Raw genomic sequence first — 26,131 nt, forward strand, 5'->3', positions numbered from 1 at the left:
ATTGTCAAAAACTGACACTGTTAAAAAAAAAAAAGACTGTCAGGCTGTATTAGAATTCAACATGTAAGCATAATTTCCGCTACAGGATCAACACTCATTCTGCTCCTTCACAGAAATGTTAATATCAGATTCAATGCAAATAGGAGACTTTGTGACATGAATCAGGCCACGTTGCATATTCAAACAAAGATAATTACCTGTGGATTAGCCCCATTTTGACATTGAGAGCTTCACTTGTCAATTGAGTCTAAAAGGAAAGAAATTGTTAAATCAGGAAGACCCTTTTGCTTTCTCAAAACTACCAGCAGCACAATCCCCGATTCAAGTTGAGTCTGATTGTTTTTTGCCTGCACGTGGACTTGGGCATGTTCTATGCGCATACAGAAAAGTTGTCACTTTGCATTATTTTTGAGATGTGAGCCATTTAGCAATTAACCAACAGTCACTTTTAATTAATTTGGGTTTTAATGGTTCTGTTTGTGAATGTGGCGAATTGCGGAGCATAACCCTGCAGACAAATATACTTCAGAGAGGCCGCAAGAAGTCAGGTCCATCATGACAACATGCTATGCATCAGTGGGTGTGAACAACTTTTCACACTACATCCTATAGATTCAGTCCCCTTGAGACGTGATATATATAAGAGCAGCTAAATACAAGGGCAGTGTGAAACGAGACCCGTGGTTATTCCTGGGAGCAGAATGATCAAACACGCAGTGATGTTAGCCCTGTGGCTGGCAATGCTTTGGCCCAAATATCTCCTCTGATGTGGACTACTCAACATTACCTATTTCTCATTCTGCACCGGCCTGTGTCCCCACACTTACCCATTCATTACAGCTCGCAACTGAAACAAAAGCTGTGGCATTTCAAAGATTACCTGTATTTGAGTAGAGCTGTAGACCGCCCCCCTTCTTTTTTTCTCCTCGTTTTGAAATTATTCCTATATCTACAAATCTCTACCACTGCATACATAAATATCCAGCTTCTAGCATGAATGTGTAGGGGGGAAAAGAATCAAAGGCCATTCAAGAAAGGAAATCATAACATTATGTCTATATTTAGCTTCCGTTGTCTCAATTGGCATGAAGAGTACAATCAGATAAGCCTTTTGACTGTGACTCACATGCCGCTTCAGGAGAGGGAGAAATAGCATTTACCAACATATATCTCCTGCCAAGATTATTTTTTCTTGTCTTTTTCTTCTTTTTTGGCAAGTCTGTGTTCATTATGGTGGTATTACTCTAGTTGTGAAGAATATGTCTGACCAGCAGCTACTGTACCTGCAGTTACCTACATCTGTTGGACACATAAGCACCATACAGAGACTAAGAGCTTATTTTCACTACACATTTTCATCACTGATGTTTAAAAAAATAAAATCCCTGTTGTCTCTGTAGTCACAATGCCAGCAACCACCAAGCTCCATGTTGCCCCTATATTATGGTCACGGTGGTACTGGTCCATCTGGGCTCTGTGAGGTCACTGCACACACCACCTGCTCCAATCAGGTTTCGCCTTGGCTTCTGGGTAGCTGCTCTGTGCAGGCGTGGAGAGGCAGATGTATAGATTGAGTGGTACAAATGCACTCAGATAGACACAAGAATAACACAGACACACATGTAGTGTCTTACCGCACACACAGCGGCCATACACTGGCATGCTCACACACACACACACACACACACACACACACAATCTGTACACTTTACATTCCCAGTCCTAGAACCTTTTTACAGGTTTCTGTGAAATTGTGTGTTTAATGAGACTTAATGTAGGTGGTTCACTAATTTAGGGAGACAATTGCTCCCTTGCATGCTCAGGTGGACTTAATAGGGCTTACAAGACTTAAAATTGGATTGGGGTTAGCATGCTCCATGGAGTGAGTTTCTTATTACAGAAATGTGTCAGACGTTAGGGTTAGGGGTAGTGCCAGGGTTGCTTCTGTCCTAATATAATGACAGAAAAGACAGAAAAGATCATCCTTTTTTACAAGTACTATTTGATGATAACTTATGAATAATGTGTGAACAGAGGAAATAGCCACATTTAGGATTGAAAGAGATTTCCTCCTGCTGTAAGGCTGTCAGTTTACCCGACAGAACCCCACTTTGTTTGAAATGTCCACAGAGCTTTGTTTTTTATTTCGCTGAGGTAGTGTTGCCTATACACGCTCTGTTGACACTGTATACATGTATGATACTGCCACCTGTCCTTTTTTTATTGCTTCTGAATGGACAAAGGAATACTGAATTACCGTCTTTGATACCCTACACGCCAAACACTGGCATTTTAGGTTACACTCTTGTCTGGAGTCAATTGGGGAAAGGGCCAATACAATGGGGACGAATTATCCTGTAAATGAGTGACAGTTTAATTAAACATAAATTTCGATGCTGGGTTATTAGTGCCGAGAAAAACCTGTAATTGAACTGCTGAAACTTTAAATGTGATTAGACTCCAATTGCAATCCTGCTCTTATAAACTCATTTTTATGACTACTTTTAATTTACATTGCTCTAGGTTTTTATAGGTCATGATCATTCCCACTTTTCCGCATTTCTGGAAAGACATCGGTGACTATTTTCTACCTTACATGGTGTGTTTGTGGGTGCAGGGATTTCAATACCTTATGCATTCTTGCAGAGGAATCCCGAAAGCTGCGGTAACTTTTTCAGGGGACCATCTTTGTAAAAGGGGTAACTGTCTTTTAAATTATCAAATATATTAAACTATTAATATTTCTTAGTGGGAGCTTGCCAAAAAAGACCAGTGATTCTGAATGTCCGTCTGTGTTGCCACTGTAATTTTTTCTAGTTTAAAGACTCAAAACTACAACACCAAATGTATGCTCATTTGCGACTATTTGACCGTTCACACTGCAAAAAAAGAAAAGGAAAAAAAACCGCCTATAAAAATTCCCCCCAATCATAAAAATGTGTTTCTTAAATATGTTACAACAAAGCTGAGATCAGAAGCTTGAGTTCAATTCCAGATTTTTTAAAGAATTTCATTCAGGGAATATTTTATGGTAGTAAATGGAGTCTACTTGTTTGTTGAAATTCCTGAAACAGTGTCTCACCCTGAAGGCAGAATGTCTTGCTTACTTTTGAATATAGCAGTCTAGATAGATAGACCTTGATGGTTTTAAGATGGACATTTTTTGCAGTGCACGAAGAGGATTTTACTATGTGCGCAGCCAGACCCCGCCTGCTCGCTGCGCGTCACTGGCGAGTAGTGTGGACGCGGAGTCACTCCCCTGCCTACTTTTAATAGCTTTGTCATGTGATGGAAAGCAGTTGTAAGACAGGTGCCCTCGGTTCATTCTCGGCGAGGGGCAGCAGTTGCCTGTGTGAGAGCGAGTGTGAAGCGTGTGTGGATTTCTTTTTTACTCGGTTTCTTTCTTTTTTCTTTTTTTTCTTTTTTTTGTAATTTTTCGGACCGTCATTCAGTGGCTGGATGGCGTGGGACAGGTGTAACCAGGACTCGGTGTGGAGAGAATTAGAGGTGAGCGCATCTAAAAATCCGACTTCTGTCATCTTCCCAAACCCCTGGACTTTCTTTTTGCACTGGAACGCTGGACAGCACTGACTATCCGAGACAGTGATTTCCACATAAGTCTACGCTTCCTCCGCTGCTGGTGCTGGCGGTGGCATGCCGGTGTAGTGCGCGTCTGAACGCAGTTGAGGATGCGGGGGATATACAACACGGGAATATATGACAAGCGGAGAGAATGTGCGGATTCTCCCTTTTCACCTCAGTTAAAGGTGTAGTCGTTGTAATGCGTGCACAGGCTCGGGACCATTGCTTTCCTCATAGGATCTCTGTTCAGTCGGAGCGAGTGTTTGCAAGCTGGCGGATCTCTCTCCAGCCGCGGACTGTATGCGCTCCGGGGCCGAGAAGGTTTTTATGCCGAAATGACTGAAATGTCTCAAAGTCAGGTATTTCGCTGACGCATGAAATCCATAGACGATAACAATCCCTTTGATGTGCTGTGTCGGGGTAGCGCATGCTATTTTCAAAGGCGAGAGCAAAGGTTGTCCACACTGATGGACCGCTATCTGGCATTGCGCAGGAGCATCTTAACACTAACGGTACCGGGCACGGCTGTTATGCCAACATCCCGGCTGGAGAGCTACAACGCATCCAGCCAGACTTAAAAATTTAATGTTTGTGCGAATTTCATTTTATGTTCTGCGTATTTAAAAAAAAATCTCTTTATCCAAGTAATTAGCTCCCATTCGCTCCCTGTCGTCTGTTTCATGTAGTTTACCATTTCCTAACCGTTCTGATTAAAGTGCATACAGATGATAAGGCACATCAAAAGGATACTTATTCGTCCCCTTTCCCCAGTAATTTACATAGTTCGTCCAGCTTACGGACATTTAAGTCAACCTGTCTATACTTAGGTACTTGTCTGCACACAGGAGCTCAGTGATGCTTCCGAAAGGTTTTCACAGTAAACCCATGATGTGACTGCAGTCTGGCTGCATAGATGTGGTTATCTAGGCTGCGTGATGAGAATGTGAGAAAGAAAACTGCCTTTACTTTTAAGTAACGAACTAAAAGTAAGGATCAGTTAATTCCGATCAATTCAGGGATTGCTTTTCCATCCCTTTGTACTTTAATCCCCGGTGCATACACATGCTCTGTCACTTTAGGCTTCTGGAGAGAGTTATTTTTTTCACCGTTGGACAGCGATAGCGTTTAGTTATCTGTCAATCTGTCTATCTTTTTCGACACATTCTATGCAATGTGTGCATGTAGACTCAGTAATACGTAATAAAACCGTACTGTTTTCCATGATAGAGCTGCCATCCAGGACCACAGCCCTTAATCTAATAATCTTCCCCTAGCAGGTGCTTTTATGTGCGATGTGTGCGTAAATCACTGGAGCGCTGTGGTGCGCCCTGATTGTCTGTCTGGCGGCGCTATTTCATTAGTTAACCAAGAAGTCCATAAGATAAGGGGCCATAGGACGTCCAGCCTCTGAATATCTTTGCTACCGTTTTTTTTGTTGTTGTTGTTGTTGTTTTATTCCGTGCCGTGTCAGACTAGATCACTGCAGGGGGAAGCCTAAGACGCAGTGAGTCTGTCCCCTTCGCTGTTGCGGTCGTAACATAACGGATTTGTCTCATCATAGTCTATGTCATCGTGTATTTGTGTTGGTGCGAATCCGACGACAGATGAACTGTGACACCGGTGTCTGGGCGGTTTTTCCTACTTGGCACAGCATCCGTCTCCCAGCTTTGCCCTAAGCCGAACCCGACTCTCATCCCTCCTCACTCTGCGGGCCAAATACCTCCTGGCTTCGCCCGAGGATATCCATCATGTATCTGTCTTAAGGCCATCCTGTAGCGTTACACATCGGCTGACGTGTTGGCAACTAAATCAGGAGTGTGCTGCCTATTAGACAGTAGACATAAAGCTGTTTTCTCAGGCTTGGATTTGCATGTGCACAGTCACAGAGTGTAAACACGCCTCGACTGTGGTGTGTTCTTGCCTTTTTAATGATCACCAACTGTAGATCTTAAAGTATGCATGGAACACAGACAAAGGTCTGCCTGACTTTTGCTCATTCCAGCTGTTGGTTTTCTTCCAGGGTGGTTGCATACTCAAATGAGCACGTTATTCATAATGATGAGTATAATTTAGCTTGACAAAAGTAATTGATACTGCGCAACATCAAGGAATAGGGCTTCTACATACACTTAAAATGATCTTGCAAAATTAGCTGAGCTTTGTGAACTTGTTGCCTCCTTCTTCCCCCTCCCGCTAAAACACCATGTCACATTACCAAATCCCTGTTGATTTCCAGTCCAACGCCCCTCACTTGCAGCCGGAACAGAGCTGATGATTTGTGTGGAGAGGAAGCAGGAATAGCTGCAGCGTACAGTAACACATTGGCTAGATTACATAAAAGTGGCAGGTGAATAACAAAATGTCAACAGGCAGCATTTAGCAGCGAGGAGGCCAGCACCAATCGCAGTGCTTGGGGGAGCAGTGGTAGGAGGACACGGTGTACGGCAGGTTGGATAGAGGCAGAATGGAAATGTGTTGCATGTGCCAAACGAGCTGACCTGCTGCCTGTCAAAAAGAAAACCCTCCTCTGATAATAATCGATAGAGTAATAGTGAGGGAAGTAATAAAGGTTTTATGAATTAATTATAGCCAGTAAGTGTGTCACATGAAAGTGGCAGACATGTTCAAATCACAATTTGTCATTGTGAGTAGAAGCTACTATTTGTGTGTTATACAAATGTATGGTTTTCCTTTGTTTAGGGCTCAACAGCAGGTTTTAAGAAGACTTTAGACGCCCGTCCAGATTGTGATCCCCCCATTGTTTTCAAACTTGGCACCAAGATCTCAGTGTCTTAATTAGCATATGAAAGCAGTTTTATCTGACTATATCCATATTTCCTTTTTCTCCAGTGCGCTGCCTTGGTTGGTGAAGACCAGCCCCTCTGCCCAGACCTCCCTGAACTGGACCTCTCAGAGCTGGATGTCAGTGACTTAGATGCAGACAGCTTTCTGGGTGGCCTCAAATGGTACAGCGACCAATCAGAGATCATTTCCGCTCAGTATGGCAACGAGGCGTCCAATCTTTTTGAGGTAAGTAAAGCTTTTTATCACAGCATCTATATATTTTAGTTTTCCTCACCTTCATCAATATTTTTTCTTATTGCACTTGGTCATTTATAACACGGCAAGCTGCTGTCTCCGAGCATTATGGTGCTGTGGAACATCTGTGCATCCACAGTGATTTCATTACATGCTCTCCCTGGGGTCAGGAGTGAGCTGGAATAATAACATGCCCTAGCAAACATAACACGTTATCACACTCTTGACTGCTAGCCAAACAAACTGTACAACTGTTACCAGTTTACAAACATGCTTTTACATTGCTCCGAAGTACAAAAGAGGAGATAACGTGAAGAACGATAAGCCCATGAGGACCTTTGTCCCTTGTTTGGATCGTGGCCGCGACGGAAGGCTCCCTTATCAAAACGCTGAGCATTTATTTCAGCTTAGAGGCAGTAATGCGGCACACATCTGAAAGAACACTCCAGTAGTAAACTCTGGACTGTATTGCAAAACACCTCTCAAAGGTTGGAGTGTAAAACTTTAATCTTTGCTTCCCCCTTTCTTCTCTTCCTTTTTGTTTCTTCTTTCTGTCTCCTCCTATCCTTCTCTTTCCATCTGACTCTCTCTTTCTGTTTCTCACCCGGCGACAAACGAAGTCCACAGAGGGTGATGATCTGGCCAGGGCCATAAAGCCATCAGTCTTGGGACTGAGTTCTAGTCCCCAGTTCATTATAAGCTGTTATCAGTGCCAGAGATAGACAAGAAAGACTGAGATTGGATGCTTTAGCTTCGCCTCAGTAGGAAAAATCCTGTCTGAGAAGGGTGTGTGTGTGTGTGTGTGTGTGTGCACGCGCGCCTTTGGCCCTGTTATGTTGCCATGTTTTCAGGGTCTCTGTGTTTGTGTGTAGGGTGGAGGTGTGGGTCTTGCAAGCAACAGTTGATAACAGACTAAATTCTTTCCACGTTTGACCTCCTCCCTCCCAGCACCACCTTTTTCAGAGTCTCTTTATATCCCATCACATTCTACCTCTGTGGACCACCCCAACACACACAGGAAGGGGGGCCTTAAGTACTAGCTGGTGTGACCGTGGCTCCTCTGTCGTCTGAGAGTGATATGGCTTGCAGCCACCGAGTGGCTCTGGGGATGGATAAAAATACCAATGAGAGTGTATGCAAGTGCGTGTGTCTGTGCTTGTGTGTGTGTGTGTCATTTTAAAACACAATGGAACTTAGCACCCACTGAGGACCCTGATGAGGAAAGTAGCTCTGAGCAAGAAGCTGTGTGTGACTTTCAATGTGGGAGAGCGCTTGTATTTGTGTGCCTGCATGGGCACATGCTCCTGCACACCACCGCACGTGTTTGCATCCACACGGATACTGTACATTGCAGTAAGCGGGTGATGTTTTCACAGCAGCTATTGTGTTATGCTGAGGATATGGAATGGCTTCTAATCAAGCAGTGAAAACTGGGGTTTCAAAGCAAGTAATACATTTCCCTGACCAGGGTTTTTTTTTGGCCATCTTTGGAAAATTTCAAGTCACCATATGAAGTGCTCAGTTCATCATACGGCAGGACCCAACTAATCCTACTTAATCTGACAGGGGAAAATTTGCTGCTCGGCAAGGATGAGAAAGCTGGGGCTGTACTTCCTGCGCCCCCCTGATTGGCCTCTGCAGGGCAGAGGAGCACCCAATCAAAAGTTGAAGATTAAAGAACATGTTAATGTTAACTAGCCATCGTATTCTTTGTTTTCTTGAAAACAAGCAGGTTATCAATGCTGCCCTGAGTAACGTGTAACAGCTGCATGCAGCTGTCACGCTGAGGCCCCCCTTTTAGTCCCCCATCAAACAACACACTCCCTGGAAGTTTGAACTGGCTTTCATTAGTTCAAGTATGTTAACTGTTGAAATGATTTGCAGCTAAGACAGACAAACACCTACTGTTTTTCTTGAGTTGGGGCTTTTATTCAGGTTGCAGTTCCATGAGACAGACAGTAGCAAATGAGTTAACAGAGTTTCACTTGGTTATACAGTACAGTTAGGACCTGAAATATAGTTGTCACATCAGAGAAAGTCTTATTTGATAATAAAGGAAACAATAAAAAATGTTTACACCCTGTATAAGGTGTGGGTGTGTGTGTGTGTGTGTGTGTGTGTGTGTGTGTGTGTGTGTGTTTGAATTCGAATAAGCCCATATTTCTATCTGTGTATGTGTGCGTTCTGTTCCGTAAGCAGCATACGGTCCTAGATCACAAGCTGTCCCCTGGCTGGCCTTCTGCTTCATTCCCTGCCACTGTCCAAACTGTCCCTGACACGAAATGTGGAGAATGATACACCACAACCCCGTCTTGTAACACACACACACTCACTCAGAGCAGCTATCGCTCCTGGCACAGCGTGTTTGACACCTCTTCAAAACGGGCCGACCGTGAAAGTCCGCGGTCTATTTTGGGCTGCAGTTGTTAAGGGGTGGTTACTCCAATGCGTTCCCAATGTACTGCCAAAGATAACGGCATAGACGCGTGACCCAATGTCTTTTTAACCGCAGGTCTCCACTTAGATTTCATGTCAAGCTTCAACTGCTTGATTGATGGAAATGTGTCTCGGTGGTTTTGGCTTATTCACATACCGATGTGGACGTCCCGGTGGCAGACACAATGGGACGGCATGGCCACATCACACGTCTACCAGTGAAGGCATTTACAGTTGTTGTAGGTTGAGCCGGTCTACGAGATTATGCAATAAAGAAATTGGCGCTGAGTTCACCACCTGACATGTTGTCACTGCTGTACTGTTGGGAGATACTTAGATGGACAGGTGGGACAATGGGACAAGGGCAGAGAGAGAAAAGTGAAACAAAGGGAGGCACAGAGATAGACTGAAAAGGCCAACAGATGACAAGACAGACAGACAGACAGACAGACATGGGACCAGATGGGTAGTGAAAGAGACATTTAGTCCAGGAGAAACTTAGACTTGTGCTAGCCCAAATTAAAGCCCATGGATTTGAAGTAAAAGGTTGTGGGCTTTGCAGGTAATAAAATAAGATGCCCAGGCTTAAAGCAGTACTCAAGATATTCTATAGTGAGTGAAGGCACGTGAGCGCACATATGTGGGTCGTGTCAGTCCTGCAAACTCTTTATATTTACTCTATCTAGCTTCAACAGGATGTGGTGTGTGATGGCAACAGACTTTGCGAGGCATTATGCCGCTTTGTCTTGCTTGTTTCTGCCTTTTTGGACAGATGCTCAGGCGCTTATTCTTAAGTAACGGCAGATTAGATTGATTGGGTCATCTTTAGCTTGGGCTTTGATGAAACATGCTGCGATGAAATGCTTTCCTCAAGGAGCCCTTCCCCTCCCTGTGAACACGTGTAAGCGTAGATTAGCACGCGCACTTGTTGGCGATGGCCGCTCCTGTGTGCTGAAAACAGGAGTCATAGACCCTCCGAGAGAAATTGTCATGCCCACACACACACACACACACACACACACACACACACACAGCAGAGACCCTTATTGTTCCTGTTCTTACTCCCTGCTGAATGCCGGTTGCGTTTATTTTGCAAATTTATGCTGACATTTGAGAGTACACCACCCGCACCAGTTCACCGCTCCAGCAAAGGGTGGATGAATTATCATATTCCGCTGTATAATATGATTTTCTCAAGTGAGTCTTATTAGAATACGCCATATTTTCCTCGTCTCGAGTTCCCTTCAGTTTTTACTGTGCTGATACATTGTTTGCACTGTCTGATGGAAGAAATCCTCCATCACTGTCGAACTGAAGGCAAAAAGCACGCTTTCAGACCCGCGGCTATGCTGTTTCAAGATACACAAATGAGAGGGGAGCGCAGACAAGTAGGCGCAGACGTATAGTACAGAGATGCAGACTTGGGCTGTCCAAGCCTGTGTCATCTTGGAGCGTCTGTCAGATCCACTCCACAACAAGAGCTCTCAACCCACCGCCCTGCAACACTGTGGGCTCTGCTGTCTGCCATCCCTTCTCTCCCTCCCTTCCTCCTTTCCTCCCCCTGTCTTTTTCGCTCCCAAGGCAAAGCATTTGTTCCTGGCTGATGGGAAGTTGAAGCTGCACTGGCTAAACAAATATATTCTGGCCTCCAACAATCGCTTCTGGAAAGAAAGGCTGGAAGGAGGAAGGGAGCAAGGGGGGGGGGGGATGGCCCAAAAAAAAAAGTCCCCTCAGGCAATGTTTGGAAAAAGAGCAATGGAACATCCTTTGGTCTGGTGGTGGCTGCTTGGCTGCCTGTCTAGCTCTCACACTCACTCACACACACACACTCAACCCACGTTCCCAGTGGGCTGCTGCTGCTGATTGAGGCATGGTTTGGTGTTCCTGCCCCAGCTGATCCCCTGCCCCCAGTGGATACCCATCTCTATCATCACACTGGAGCCACCACTGTGTGCGTGTGCATGTGCATGTGTGTCTTTGTGTGATTGAGACACCCTATACAAAGATCAGATAGTGGTCTTTTTTGGCTAGACACAACACTTTCATCGCGCTCTGTTGTATGTGTGTGTGTGTGTGTGTGTGTGTGTGTACTGGGTGGGAGTGACTATTTTTAGTACCTGGGGTAATCTCCCCTAAGAGCCTTTCAGGGCTATTTCACTTAAACCTAGCCAAAACACTAAGCCAATAATCCACCGCCCCCCTTGCATCATACTCTCACACACTCTGCAACATGTTGCAACGATGCCATGCGATAAGACCAACCTTCCTTGTATTATTTAATAGTGTACACTTTGGAGTGGGAGGAAGGCATAAAAAGTGGGTTCCTAGAATGCGTTTATATGCTTGCCCTTACGCAACGAAAAGAGACAGAGGTGAGAGTGCAAGATGGCGTTTGTGAGATGAAATTGATTGGTCAAAGTGACAGGGAGAGGGGTCCAAAGGCAAGAGTGAAAGCGGTAGCCAGTTTTGATTAAAAAAAACACCAAGAATAAGAGACATAAAAGGGGAAACCTTGACAGAGAGAAAGAGAGGTGAGAGGACTGAGAGAGATGGGTCTTCAGTCAGTGAGTGCTGTGATTCATGGTGAAGCGCTATCAGTCTTGGGCGATAGGCTGCTTCCCCTCTCCAAGAAAGGCCAATCGATCCCAGGTGTGTGTGTGTGTGTGTGTGTGTGTGTGTGTTTGTATTCTGTGCCAACATGCCCAGCAGTGGCAGTAGCCCCGGCCAGCCCCTCTGCTCTGGTAGTGTGCCAGATTTTCTGTCAATCACTGTGTGTTCGTAGCAGCGCTTCCAATGAAGTTTTCTGGACAATAATTCACACAATTGAAAGGAAAAATCTTTCTTTTAGCAGTGAATTTAAAAACAAAATAATGCAGTTACAGGCGGAGCTGGGAAATATTAAAAAGTAATTTAATGCCGGATTGAAAAAAAGTGTCTCACCTGCCCTCTGGTTAAGATTTTTTAAAGGTGGCAGGTAGTTGGGTGTGGTCAGAAGCTTGCTCTCTTGCATCTGTAGCCTCACCTGAAATACAGAGAGAGACTTCACACAGTAGTGTTGTTGGAAATTAATGATGGACTTTTGGAGACGTTTAAGTTGAGAAGACCTCTAGATGAAACACTAGAGGTCAGCAAAAACAAGATCAGAAGATTACTTGCTCTGCCACAGTCAAATTGAGAGAGGATAACTTATTATTATGAGAAGAGATTATTTAGGATGAGATTGTAAGGTAAATAAAATTTAAGCACATCTTTTTCCCTCCAGATGCTGTATTATTTTTACACTTGTTAAAGCACTTTGTAACTTGTTTTTGAAAAGTGCTCTACAAATAAGGATTATTATTATTATTATTATTTAGATAATTAGATTTTAACACATTTTTGGCTGTGTGCACTGCAGTCTTGCACTGTACATGTGAAAGTCCAGTCTTTCATAGTCCTTTCTAAGAGCTTTGTCATCCATGTAGAAAAAAAACTAAGCTTTATGATGTGCACTGCATGCTTATAGCTCCAGCTTATTTCCCCCTTGAAGCATTTAAGTCTGCACAGGCCTCAAATAGTTCAAGAGGCTCTCCGAGGCTCTGCTGAAGCATGAGTGACTGGATGCTTGGATGACTCACTTGCTGCCCAATCAGTAGCTCCTAAAAGCAGAAGCTTTTACAGACATTTGGTCACAGTAGATAGAAAACATTCCTTCCACTTGACTTTTTTTAAAACAAAAAACTTGCGTGTGTGAATATATGATTTGGTTTAGATTACGCCTAAAGGGAAAAGCAGCATTTATCTGCCATGACAGCACTGGTGCACTCAGGAAGTCAACAGCTCTAAAATTGTCTGCTTGTGAATCAGCTCTTTCCAGAAGACCATTTTCAGGCTATACCATGGCCCGCCAAACCTCTTTTCATATGGCGGTGGGCTGTGTTGTATAATAACTTGATGGGCAGATTGGGAGGGGATTTTGAATGTTGGACGCTTGTCATGAAGTAGTCAGTGACCATTGATCACTCTGCATTTGGCAGACATTTCACAGTCTAGTAGTGTGTGCAGGCGTGGTGGGTATGCTCAGTTAAATGTAAGCTGCGATGGCGAGCCTTTTCAAAATTGAAGGTAAAATGATCAGTATTCCACAGAGAATAGATCCTAGATTAAGATGAAATACAGCTCAACATTCGATGTTGATGCTACAAAGAAAGACCCGGGGAGCTTTCATGCCCCCCCCCACCTTTTCTCATAGTATCCCTGCCTCACAGCAACGAGTAGGGATTGTATCGACTTAAGTGCACAATTCCTTTGATGTGTTTTCATTTCTTTACTTGTAAAGAGAGGTGCATCACCACGTCGTTACAACTCACACAAAATGCAAAGGCTTGTGAAGTCCACTATGTTTGACCACTGCCGCTGCACGTGCAGCCAATACACATATGGCACTTGAAAGTGTGCAAGGCAAAGAAGAAAAAAAAACTGGTCAGATAACATGCTCACAAAGTCAGGACACAGATAAGAAGCGTACATGCTGCAGAGGCAGCCTCCTACCTGGATCCAGGAGCGACAAGGCACTCGCGCACACAGAAGTCAAGGTAAAAGATAATGCGTTTATTTAGTAATCAGCAAATAGCTTTTATGCAGTGGGTAAGTGGTGAAGCCTGTGAGGTCTTGATAAGATCGTTTGCTTTCAGGTGTTTCCCTGTCGCACCTCGTATGGCATTGAGTGCAAATTGAATAGGGTGACCTTTTTTGCAGCAGAATCAAATTGACTGCATTTCCCCCAAAAGATTCTGCCATTTCAATTACCATAAATTTGTGATATTGCGTCGTCCCCCCCCCCCCCCCCCCCCCCCCCCAATCAAATGCACACATGCATGTAGAATAGGACAATGACATAGAAACCTTTTTGTTTGAAACACTGTAGACCACTATATCTTGATCTTGTCCACTGTACCCCGGCTTTCCTTGCACTGGCATCTTTCCGACGAAGACATTACTGTGACAAATGAAACGCCACGAACCCTCGATGGGCTTGGCAGGGCCTGAAAGGTCAGGAGCTGCATTTGTGTGCAGGTGTACGTATTTGTGTGTGTGTGTGTGTGTGTGTGTGTGTGGGGTTGTAAGTGTGTAAAGGTGCTGTCAGCAGCGGATAATAATATTGAGTCCTTGGTGCGAAAAACAAGAAGTCCTGGTCCATTCTGCTCCCCTTGCAAATCTATGTAAATGTCAAAACCAAAGTGACCAGTCTTCTGTGTGCGTGTAAGTGTGTGTGTGTTTGTTTGTGTGTGTGTGTGTGTGTGTGTAATTGTTTTATGGATAGCTATGCTTGACTACTGATGGCAGACTTATATGCCAGCCAGGAAATGTGGCAGTGTGGAGATGGACATTGGAAACAGTCTCTGTGCTCCTTTTATCTGTCTCTCTCTGCACTCGCTCTGTCGCCCTCCCCATGTCCCTCCAACACCTTATCAATAGTGTAACAGTATGTTCAAAGGCCCCTTGCTTAGTAGTGCACATTCAGAGCTGCCGACTTAAGCAAATAGCTATTTGCATACCATTAGACGAAAAAAGCAGAGGGAAGTGCCATTCTTCATCTCTGCATCTAGCTGAATATTCCTTATTCGAGGCTCCAAATCTCTGTTTTTCTCCCCCGTCCTGCTGTGACCGTCAGAATCACAGCAATCACAGCAATCAGTGCTTCCTCGTGCCAAGCCGATTGGGAAGTAGCTGCCAAAACAAAAGAGTGAGTGTCCAATCATTATGATGGTGTGTGATTCTGTGGTGTTAGCAAACGGTTGCTTGGACCATCTGTTGGACGGCTGGAGTAGGAAAACAACAGCAGCTTGGGGCAGCACTGTAGATGGGCGGGCTCCACCAGGACACACCAAACCCCCCTGTGGTCCTATCGGTTGTTTGAATAGCTGTGTAAGGATGCCCCGTGGGCTGATATGAACACAAGTGTGCATGCTGTTTATGCTGTGTTTAAATGGAAGTTATTCGATTATTTTTTTTATAGATCTATAAGGATGACGTTTCGGTGGTGGTTTACGTCCTGCTGTCTCCGGGGTCATTGCAAATCTTTTTGATTGTGTATACTATTGTGTAAAGGTGCGCAACTTACTGCATAATTTTTGACCTAAAGATAGACACAAAGGGCCGCCTGGTGGGTTTGAAGGCATGTGACAGCCTCAGCTGATCTCAGCGGTTGTGTGACAGAGTTCAGGTGGTTAGTTTTAGCAACAGCAGCAGCAGGGTTACCGGTCAAAGGATTTTTCCACACAGAACTAGAAAGAACAGCACTGTGAACATCCCTTGGGTAGGTGTCTCAATCGGATCTAGCCTGTGTCAGGATGTGTAACAACAGTTCTCTTTGGCTTGCTGTCTGTCTCTCACACACACATACACACACGCAGATATCGCCTCTTCTCACTTTCTCTTTTCCTCTCTCTTTCCCCCATCAGCTCATCTGATAGTGCTCTAACAGTCTCAAATGGTTCCCAGGAGACGCATCATCTCTGCACACACACACACGTCCCGGTCCTCATTGATGGGCCGAACCATTTCCTCATTGATGTATAACTCACATAGCCTTCTAAACTGAGACAGACATCTGGCAAGTAAACAGTCAGCTCCTGCAACAGCACTTCTTCTTCACTCAAAGAGCTGCCATTTTTTGTTTAAATGGAGGCACAGAATAGTGAATTCCTGCCAGGGCGAAGGGATTATCACAAGGCCAGTTGTGGTATTATAGCTAAGTAGGATGGAGAAGCCTAAAATCAGCTGCCTGGTGCTTGGACTGGACAATCTTGTCTGCATTTAGAGGGTACAAGATTTAACAACTTACAGCTCAAACCATTGTGATAAACCAGAATGTTTACTGAACCCCGTGGCGACAATGGAAGAGACGTACCGCTGACTTCCAGTACTGATTTTTGTGTCCAGAACATGTCGACCCTCTATATCTAGTCCATATGATCATTTGCTTGGGAAATTCTTTCAGAATAAAAAGATGCTCTACTGACTGTAGTCAGATGGAAAACGATAGGAGCCTTGCTGTCCTCACTGCTATGTGTTACGTAGCCAATCACAGTCCTGGCCACGATGGAGGTTTAACATTTAGTTTTATGATTTGGAACACCGTCAGACTGTGTCGCCGCCGCCGCCTCACACACACACACACACACACACACACAGAGACAGACAACACAGGGACTTAACAGTGTTATGAATGGTTTCATCGCTCCGTATAGGCCATAATCACCCTCTCTCCATCTCAGTAAGCTCATGCTAAATGACCAGAAGTCTCTGGCGGCTGCCATGATTTGTCTCTCCGCCGTGCATCGTGCCGTACCTTACCCTCCCTGCCTCTCTTCCTTCTCTGCTCCCATATGTTGTGCCTGTGTGACCGGCCGACGTGTCAGGCCTGACTAACGCCTTAACGGCAAGGCTGACGTTGATTTATTTCCTCTGAAATCTGGGGGCCGGGGGTAATAACACAGAATGACATTATTTGTTTATCAAATCCAAGGCTGCTTTTCTTGGCACAGTCAAGATGTGACGACTTGATACTACCCCCGCACGCACGGCACACACACATACCCCCCACAATTTCTGATTGTGCCATGATTAGGTCTGGCTGGTCGCTTAACCTCGTCCAAAGGAATGCTTTGGAAATCTGACAGAGCAGAGAGCAGAGGGGGAAAAAAAGATTGAGATGAAGCAACGCAATTAAATTGTCAAGGCGAAGATTTAACCCCGCCACGCAATTTGGGGGCCAATTTATTAAGAATGTTTTCTGTCTGAACTAACTGGATGCTCTTCCTCTATCTGCAGAAGGAGAAAAGGAAAGAGACAGTGAAAATAAACAGTACTTTAAATACCAGATGACCCATTTAATGGGAGATATTTTATCTTCCCACATCCAGAGTGTCTGCCACATGTTCTGCCTCTCATTTGAAGATAACAGTGCGGCTGTTTAGTCTGTTGAAACTTCTTCATCTTGGTGTTATTCAGTGATCAGGTCTATCATTCTGGCATTTCACAACACATTTGGTTCATTTTAACACGTAAATGATGTATTGCCCCAAAAAGCTCATTGTAATATGATCCCTGGCAAATTTGCTCAGGATCTTGGATCCTTGCGAAGCAATTAGCAGATTTAATTATTTAATTACTATTTGCCTCAGTGTTCAAAAGTGAGTGTTTGTTTAAAACTTCACCTCCCGTTATCAGCTGTGTGAATAGTATCTCCTGGAACACAATGCTGTGCTGTGGAACTCAATAAAAGAGTTAAAGGCAAGGACAACCTCAAAGACAGCCAGCCTGATAACAAAAGGGCCTCACCTAATAATGAACAACTGGAGTTGGCTTTCTTTTCTCTGACATGGGGAGGATGGGGTGAAGGAGGGGGGAGAGAATCTCTGCCAGCACTTGCCAGCATGCTTTATGGCTAATTGAAGCATTTGGAATAAAACAGCCACAAAATGGCACCCTTTAGAATTGGAGCGGGGTTAATATATTGTGATCCCACAATTAGCCCAGGATTGTTAAGATCTCTTTAATTCGGTGAGGTCCATTAAGCGGGATGGGCGAGGAAGTGCTCCCACAGAGACAATTTTTCTCTTCTCTTTGTTCTTCTTGCCCTCTTTTCCTCTCACCAGCTGCTGTAGTAATCAGTATAAGTGGACATGGCCGTCAGCAGGTTATTCTGGCCCCTATTCACCCCCTTTGGGTGCCATAGCTCCTGAAGTCCACCCACACAGAGATTTTGTTTATAAATATACAAGGGGCAAGTGAGTCACTGGTAGCAGATTGACTTTGATGCAAAAACTCTGCAAGGTGTGGTCTGTAAGCTGGCACGGAAAAGCTCGCCCTCCTGGACAAGGTTATTAGATCACTCTCTCTCCAGGGTAGAAATGATCAGTGAGGTTTGCTCTTTACCCCAGTTTCTCAAATCCCCACTTGGCCTATGAGTGCCTCCACTAGAGCTGCAGCAGCGGCTACAGCATGATCGTCACGACTCAGGGTTTTACAAGTGTCTTTTTCAGAATATGAGAGTCCCTTCTGGGTTATCTTTGGGGATACAGTCTGCCTTGTGGGAGCTTGCCAATTGGTGGAGGGTTTTGAAACAGGATTGAAATCGCTACATTTGAGCCTCAGAAATTCCCCAATCCTTTCCAAACCATGACATAATGAAGCTTGCACAGCCCTCTCAACTTTTAAGGTAACTAGTGTCACACAGTGGCATAGACTGCAATTTCTACAGAACGTATAGGTTTGAACTTTGTTGAGAGAGGTGAGTAAAGCCCCACCCAAATACAGCATTGCATGGATAGTTGGTGCGGTTGGACCTAAACAGATGGCTGGCTCATTAAAGACTCATTTGTGATAATCTAAAATGATCCCACTTTCAATTTCTCATGCGAGGATGTATGTTTGGGCTAAGAAAAGAATCCGGATTTATCAGTTGTTAATACCTACCCGCTTAGCGCTCAGGTAATAACTTGGGATGCTGGAAAATGGAGAACATTTCAGTAGCATAGGGTTCCAGCACAGTGGATTTGAAGCAAGTAATTAAACAGCATGCCACCTCATACAGAGCAATTTCCTGCAAGGCATTTGCTTGCCAATGCGGCATGGCCCCTGTCTACGCCGTGTTATCTCTGTGAAATATGTCCCCTTTATCATTTTTTAATAATGATTGAGTGCTCATGTTGTAAGGAGAAAATCTACTCATTGAACATCAGATTAACATTTTCCTCACTGTTAGCTAGCTAACTGAACGTCTACGATATCTGTGTCATCTATATATGAAAATTGAGGTGTGTGTGAGGAGGGGGCATTAAAATGGCCACTATCTAATTTGTAAATCCAAACCTGTTCCGAAAGTGCCATCCATGGTGGGTGTGTAATTGTGTAAATTCAGTGGGGTAGACCGAAACAAGTGGGTGGATGAATTTTGTGCACATGGCAATCTGAGTCTTCTGAGGTATATTGCTGTATCTGAGAGGTTGGTGGCCCCCTTGGCATAATGATGGCCACACTCAGTCGCCGCGCAATGATAATCCTGCCATGTGCATAAAGGGATTTGTTCTTGTTGGGCTGGCCACAGAACACCCCGGGGTGACTATGCTGTTTATCTTTCCACTGTCTTCAGGTCCCCTGGGCTTTTATGGTCCTGGAACTTACAGTTCCTGTTGTCACTTGTCACTGTGCAAATGTACAGCCGTGCACACACACAAATACACAAACCCCTTTGTCAAGCAAGCTGCATTCATCTCATTCTTATTATTCATCTATATACAGTACATTCTCTCTATTCTTGTTTTTTTCCCCTACATACATGCATAGTTATTATCCCCGGTGAACCTCCCATGTTGATAGTTGACATCTATCTTTTCCCCTCACAGTCACTATCCTTCTCTAAATATTCATCTCTCTTCTCACACAGTTATAATCTCCACCATTAACCAGCATCCTAAATTCCTCTTGAACACTGCATGCTAAAGACTTTTGACTATTGAGTAGAGTAGCGTGAATTTAATAAATAAATGTGTCGATTCTCCTTTGCCCATTTGGATAGTATTGCAAGGTGAGATGTATATTGAGCATTGCATGGATATGAAGTTGTTTGCACACATTTTGTTTGGCTTCTTCGGGACATGGACCGTAAGTGAAGTCAGAATAAAGGCAGCCTCTCTCCACAATAGAGAGACAGATGGATAGATAGATTGATAGAGAGCCCTCATTGCACACAGGAACTGCTTTGTGGCATGGCACAACTAATGTTTCGGATAAAAACAGGTGGGAAAACGTAAGGACTTCTCTGCAATGTAAATAGTTTTTAATGTGTGTTGGTTAGAATAACTAAAATGGGAGAACAATCTTCAAAAAACAAAAATTCTCTGTGTGATTTGAATAAAGTTCCGGCATATTAAGTTTCCTTTTTCTCTTGCCTTTATGGTCATATAACTATTTATGCATTCATGTGACAACACTGTCTCATTAATATTCTGATAGCCTAGGTTGTCCTGAAATAAAGGATGGACCTAACTTGATTGTGCATTACAGGATTGAGGTTATACAAGCATTATTACACAAGGAAACCAGGCGAACCTAAATTTGGAAAAAATGGCTTAGACCCAAGGGGGTTTTAAACAGCCAGCTGCAGCAAGCACACAACTCCCTCTGGTACATGAAGGGGACCTGAGTGGCAAGAACAAGCTTCATTTTTCATGAAATGCTGTTGGTAACTTCCCGACCGTTGTGAACATCAGCTGTCATGCCAACATTTTAAATATATCACATTTATTTAGCATTAGCGGGTGGTAATTCGCCTTATCTGAGGATTGCTTGCAAACATCTTGTCGGCAAGCACGTTGTCTCTCAATTCTGTCGGGGGAGAGTTGACTGCCACTCATTGTTGCCTTTACCCCCACTAACCCCACCATACCGCAACACACCCCGACCCATTCCTGTCTTCCCTAGATGCTTGCTACTTGTCAGCCCTGGTAATGGGTTTCTTAGGGGAGATATTATTTTGGTCCAGTAAGCTGCGTGCTTAAAATATGAGTGACAGGCTTGACTCACTTGCACAGGGAGAGAATTTTGTTTTTAAAAAGGCTGCCAGAATACAACCAGCTCTGCTGCTGCGAAAAAAATAAGAAAAATCTTCCCACTCTATTAACAATGAAAGCTTGCATGAAACCACCCACCACCTTTACTTCCCTGGAAGAAAGAGATGCAACTTCCACTGACTAAAATGTCCTATTTTTCCTGTCTCTGTTTTTCTGTCTCTGTCTTCCCCCTTTCCCCCCTCCTAAGAAGATAGATGAAGAAAATGAGGCCAACTTGCTGGCAGTGCTTACAGAGACCCTGGACAGCATCCCAGTGGATGAGGACGGATTGCCTTCGTTTGAGGCCCTGGCAGACGGGGACGTGACCAATGCCAGTGACCGGAGCTGTCCCTCCTCCCCTGACGGCTCGCCACGCACCCCAGAGCCTGAGGAGCCTTCCCTGGTAAGACCAACAGCTCTTCCTTCTCGAGATTCTCCCACCACCACCAATTCAGGATCAAAACATATGTTATTCCTGAGGCAAGACCTCCAACCCTGCGCACATTGTTGCTTTTTTAACCAGTCCATGACAGACACCAGATAAGACTCTTCAACAAGACTGGGCACATTTGTCTGTTAGACTTCTATATTTGGTAGTGCCCAACCCAGTGTGTAGTGAGACCGTGCAGAGATGCGGATGCAGGGAGGAGGGAAGTAAATGGAATGGATCAGTGTGTTTGTTGCTCATTGCTAATTACATAACAGCGCTATTGTGGCGCCAATTCAATGATATGAACACTGTGGTGGGGCCAACTACAGTTGACACCATGCCAAAGGCCCTGAAATCAAACCGGCACACAATGAAAGTAAGAGGACAAAAGAAATCCATCTCACCTTGTCTTCTCTCAGTGGGTCTCAACTAATCCCCCTATGCAAGAGTAATTGTTTTGGTAAAAAGACAGGCCTCTCGATGAGTATTGTTACATTTGTGCTATTATTTTTATACATAACCATACCGTGTGGGCATTTCTCTAGCTTAAAGGCTTTGACCTAAAATGTTATGTTATGTTCAGTTATAGTCCATTATATTCCATTCCGGTCCCTTCCAAATGACCTTTAGCCACATGCCCGAGTGTGTTTATTCAATCACATGAGAGAAGCCTGGCTTTGTGTACACAAAAACACCTGCACAGGAAGAACAAAAAACTGACATCTTTCTCTAAACACGTCAGTGATTTTATCTTTTCCAACAGCAACACTGGTATCTTCTAGTTCTACATTCACTAAGTAAGGTCTGTCTGCTTGAAAAGAAATGGTCATTTGCATAACCCACACTCACTCACCCTCCTCCACCACTTTCTCTTGTTCTGTTTGGGTCCATTCGCAGCTGAAGAAGCTCCTTCTGGCACCCGCAAACTCCCAGCTCAGCTATAATCAATACACAGGTGGCAAGGCACAGAACCATGCAGCCAGCAGCAACCACCGGATCAGACCACCACCTGCCGTCGTCAAGGTAGGGACACACACCCACACACACACACACACACACACATACACACAACACAAATAAGTGCACTGCCTTGCTGCCGATTTCACTCCTGTACACACATTTTTTTATTAGTGTTTGTTTATCTCTCTCACTCTGTTCTTGCTGTGTCTTGTTTCTTGCTCTTTCTCCCTCCCTCTCACACTTTTCTTGCTTTGGTGGTCGCCTTAGAAGATGTTAGACTACTGCTCTAGTCTGCTATCCCAGGGGGCCATCTCGTAATGAAAACAGGCTGATTGCTGTTGGGCTTTCCAAGCGAGGCAGCAGCACCGTTGTCTCATTAGCTCCACCACTTATCCGCCTTGGTATGGTGCCTGTTGAGAAGAAAAAAAAGAAAAAAAGCAGCGACAGGCACTCTTGCGGCGAGATTGATGCCTTGAGACGATAAGATCAAAATATCAGACTTGATGTTCTCATTAGATGGCTCTCAAAAGGATTTTTTAAAAGGGGTGTGGTTGATTGAGATTAATTTCAGTCGGTGTAAGTATCATAGGTTTAAGAATGTGATTTCTGTAATCCGTTTGCATTTCATGTCAGAACGTGACATACTGTATGTTCAGTCACATATACAGCTTAAAGCACTTGATCATTTGCACTTGTATGGGAAAAATATTTGTTCTTTAGCTTATAAAAAACATCTGTATGTGATCATATTGTGTGGTAAACACAACACAGACAGCTTTGTGTCTGTTGTGCATAATATGTTTGCACATGCAGTGCGTCAACCTTCCTCACAGAGTCTATTTTCATACTGTGTCTTTTGAGTCATCCATTTCTGGAGCACAGCGAATGAGGACTCCCGGGAGGACATGGTGCGCGTACAGAGTGGTGCGGTGGTGCTCGGAGGGCTACGCAATTAAGATGATGGGCGGACCGCACTCCCACCATCGACTCCCAGACAGTTGGGCAACCACTGTGCTCAGGCTGTTTGAGTTGCTCTTTTAGCCTCTTTCTGGCTCCATCTCTTTTATTTTTGTGCCAAATAAAGAATTTAACATTCCTCGCAGCTGTATCAACTGCAGTAACAGTGAGCAAAACTTTATATTTAAGCAAACACAATAATCGTCTCTGTCTCTACCTTACTGTGTTTCACAGACGGAGAGCCCCTGGAATGGCAAAGCAAGAGGGGGCTCCAGCCAACAGAACCGCCCGGTGAGGCGGCCTTGCACTGAGCTGCTGAAATACCTAACGGCCACAGATGACATTCTGCTTCACACCAAAGCCAGTGAAACCAAGAGCACCTGGGGGGGTGCCAGTAGCAGGGACAAGAGTGGCCTGGGTCTTGGCGCCTCTTCCTCCTCCTCTTCGCCATCCTCGTCATCCACGTCCTCGTTCTCCTCCCTCTCCTCCACCTCTTCGCCCTCTTCCACCACCTCCAAGAAGAAGTCAGCTGTACCATCTCAACAGCAGCAGCAGCAGCCGCTGCAGCATCACCAGCGAGGTGAGAGCCGGGCTGCAGGCGAGTGTAGTGTGGCTGGTGTTGGGGCTGGGAAGTGGCAGCGTTGCAGTCACGATGACGGGGTTGAGGAGTCGGAGGGTGCTTCTATCCCTGTTGGCCACAGAACCTCCACCTGCGGCCATGCCCGCCCCAAACTGGAGCACGGGCCGCCCAGTGAAGAAGGAAGGCCGCCAGGCGATGTGGGCCGCCTGGCCGCCGCTAGGTTTATTAGGTATATGCATTCTTATTCCCTCCCTCCCCGAGAGGTGAGTCACAGCTGTGAGCATTGCCGAGAGGCTGCGGGCGCCACTCAGGCTAGTGAGGGCTTTGGCAGGCGAGGCCGTAGTAACAGTAGTGGGGCCGGCCATGCGCTACGTAGGCACATCACAGTGACTATTAAGAAAAGAAATGAGAAGCCGGGGCACCCCTTACTTAGCCAGCTGCTCACCTCCAAACAGAGGCCTGCTCAGTATGGAGCCCCCTTACTTCCACCTAAGATCACCCCTTTACCCAGCACTCAGAACAAATCAGCAGGTAAGAGGTCTGAGAGTCCAGCCCAGGCCGTTTCAAAGGTGGAGGAGGAAGAGGTGGGCGGGACCACTGATTGTAGAAACCGGGCTGTAAGTCAGGTTAAAGAGCCTGACTCAGGGTCCCTGTTGTCACCTCTCACCTTCGACCTAGAGAGCTGGGCTAGCCAGCCAGATTCAGGGCTAGATATGGGCTTTGGACTAGAGCTGGGGTGGCTAAACCATGGGGAGGATGTTGACCATGATGATGATGATGATGGTGTTGGTGATGATGATGATGATGACCGTGTCACGGGCAGCCCCACAGCGGTGCTCTCACAGGGCCCACCAAGCCCACTCTTCCCAGATACTAGATTTGCAGAGCCCGCCCCTCCCTGCATCATACAAGGGCAAGGGCACCCACACAGGCAGGCACTCAGCGAGCACCCCGACGACCAGGGCCACCCATTGTTAGGTAATCATGACTGCATCCCCCCCACTAGCCTTATCTCTGCTCTCTCTTCTCCCTCTCCTGCTCTAACCACTTCCCAGTTTGACTTCACAACTAACCCCTATTCTAATAAGAATCTAACAAGTCATTCTGAGGATATAAACAACAATGACAACACACAGCCTGCTAGCCAATACTTTTTGCTAGTCCCGGAGGCATTCTTTTAATATGAAATAAAAATTTAAAAAAGGAGGGGGTGGGGAAAGGGGTGAGCCTTGTCTTGCTACTGCACATCTTGTATTCATAAGGTCAACCCTTGAACCATCTTTAGCTGATTGAGCTGAATATGTACATTTAGACTCAGAGCTCGGGTGCTGCTCTTTAGCGTCATGCTACTAAAGCCACGTTCCCTTAGCTGGAGCACAAGTCGGCCAGAGCCTCGGGCAACTGCACAAGCTTCCTTGACTCTCCTTTCTTCCTTCTTTTTTCCCCTCGTCTGCTGTTGGTGCATGCGATTATGACTTTATTGTCCAGGAAGGGGCTCACCCACTGTCATGTGTCTTGTTTGTGGCATCGTCTCTCTATGTCTTTATTCCATTTCAGTCTGTTTGTTGTTGAACGGGTATGTCTGTGTCTAGACACCTGTGAAATACGCACCATCACTTCATCCTGCCTCACAGAGTGACCAGTCTATCCTAAGAGAATATTGAATAAATTGTTAAAATGGGGTCAATCTAAAACGATACGCTTTGTACGATAGTGTCCATACAAAGACTTTTCTAATGGGTGTTTTTGTAGTAATAATTGCATATAATGAGCCAATTTGAGATTAATTGTTGCAGAATGTGGGCCTGTTCTCTTATGCCTTGCGTGTTATACGTAGATCAATAATTACCCATGCTCCTTTGTGTTCTGCAGCCAAACCAACCACCTTGCCACTTCCTTTGACCCCAGAGTCTCCAAAGTAAGTGTGAGAAGTTTTTCCACATTATTCCAGGCAAAAAGCAACAACAAACTACAGAAGCCAAAGAGAACTATATAAACTAGAATCCAAGTTGAGGCATTTTTGTGACTCATTTCCATTTCTTAGACCACAAAAGCTTTTAAAATCTTATTTTCACCAGAGAAGTAAAATGGTGCACTTTTTTTTTGTCTTCCAGTGACCACAAGGGATCACCGTTTGAGAACAAAACCATTGAACGCACATTAAGTGTGGAGATTGCTGGAACCCCAGGTAAGCACACTTTTCTGATTTATTTAAAACACACATTAAAGCCAATGGATATTCTCACCTACCTGTTGTAGCTAGTAATGGGTTAATTCTGGCTCTAACATCTTGATAGTCCCATCACAGTTCAGAGTTCAAGGTGAAGGCATAGGAGAATATTTTTATGTGCCTGTGTATTGATTAGGCTTTCCAATCTCTTCAGGGTTTATTAGCAAACCCCTCCGATCTTACACCACCTCCCCTCCGCTGCTACTGAAGAGTTAATATGCTTTTCGCCTTCCTCTATCAGATCCTAATGCTCTCTGAATGACAGCTTACTTACCCTACACATCATAGGAAAACTGAAGTGGCAGTGTTATTGTTTTATT

General features: G+C 44.9%; 1 protein-coding gene across 3 annotated transcripts in view; it reads left to right on the forward strand.

Moving 5' to 3' along the window:
- The first annotated feature begins 3,313 nt into the window (after positions 1–3,313).
- Positions 3,314–26,131, forward strand: part of ppargc1a (peroxisome proliferator-activated receptor gamma, coactivator 1 alpha) — a 36,445-nt gene continuing 13,627 nt past the window's right edge. The window contains exons 1-7 of one of the 3 annotated variants that reach the window (XM_046064600.1): positions 3,314–3,507; positions 6,433–6,612; positions 20,863–21,057; positions 21,982–22,107; positions 23,236–23,581; positions 25,454–25,499; positions 25,696–25,769. In XM_046064600.1, the coding sequence (XP_045920556.1) occupies positions 3,460–3,507; positions 6,433–6,612; positions 20,863–21,057; positions 21,982–22,107; positions 23,236–23,581; positions 25,454–25,499; positions 25,696–25,769 (1,015 nt within the window). In that variant the 5' untranslated portion in view covers positions 3,314–3,459. Of the gene's footprint in view, positions 3,508–6,432; positions 6,613–20,862; positions 21,058–21,981; positions 22,108–23,235; positions 23,811–25,453; positions 25,500–25,695; positions 25,770–26,131 lie in introns of those variants that run through there. The other 2 variants (XM_046064601.1, XM_046064602.1) reach the window with 2 other exon arrangements.

This window comes from Micropterus dolomieu, linkage group LG12 (assembly GCF_021292245.1).
Source record: "Micropterus dolomieu isolate WLL.071019.BEF.003 ecotype Adirondacks linkage group LG12, ASM2129224v1, whole genome shotgun sequence".
NCBI lineage: Eukaryota > Metazoa > Chordata > Actinopteri > Centrarchiformes > Centrarchidae > Micropterus > Micropterus dolomieu.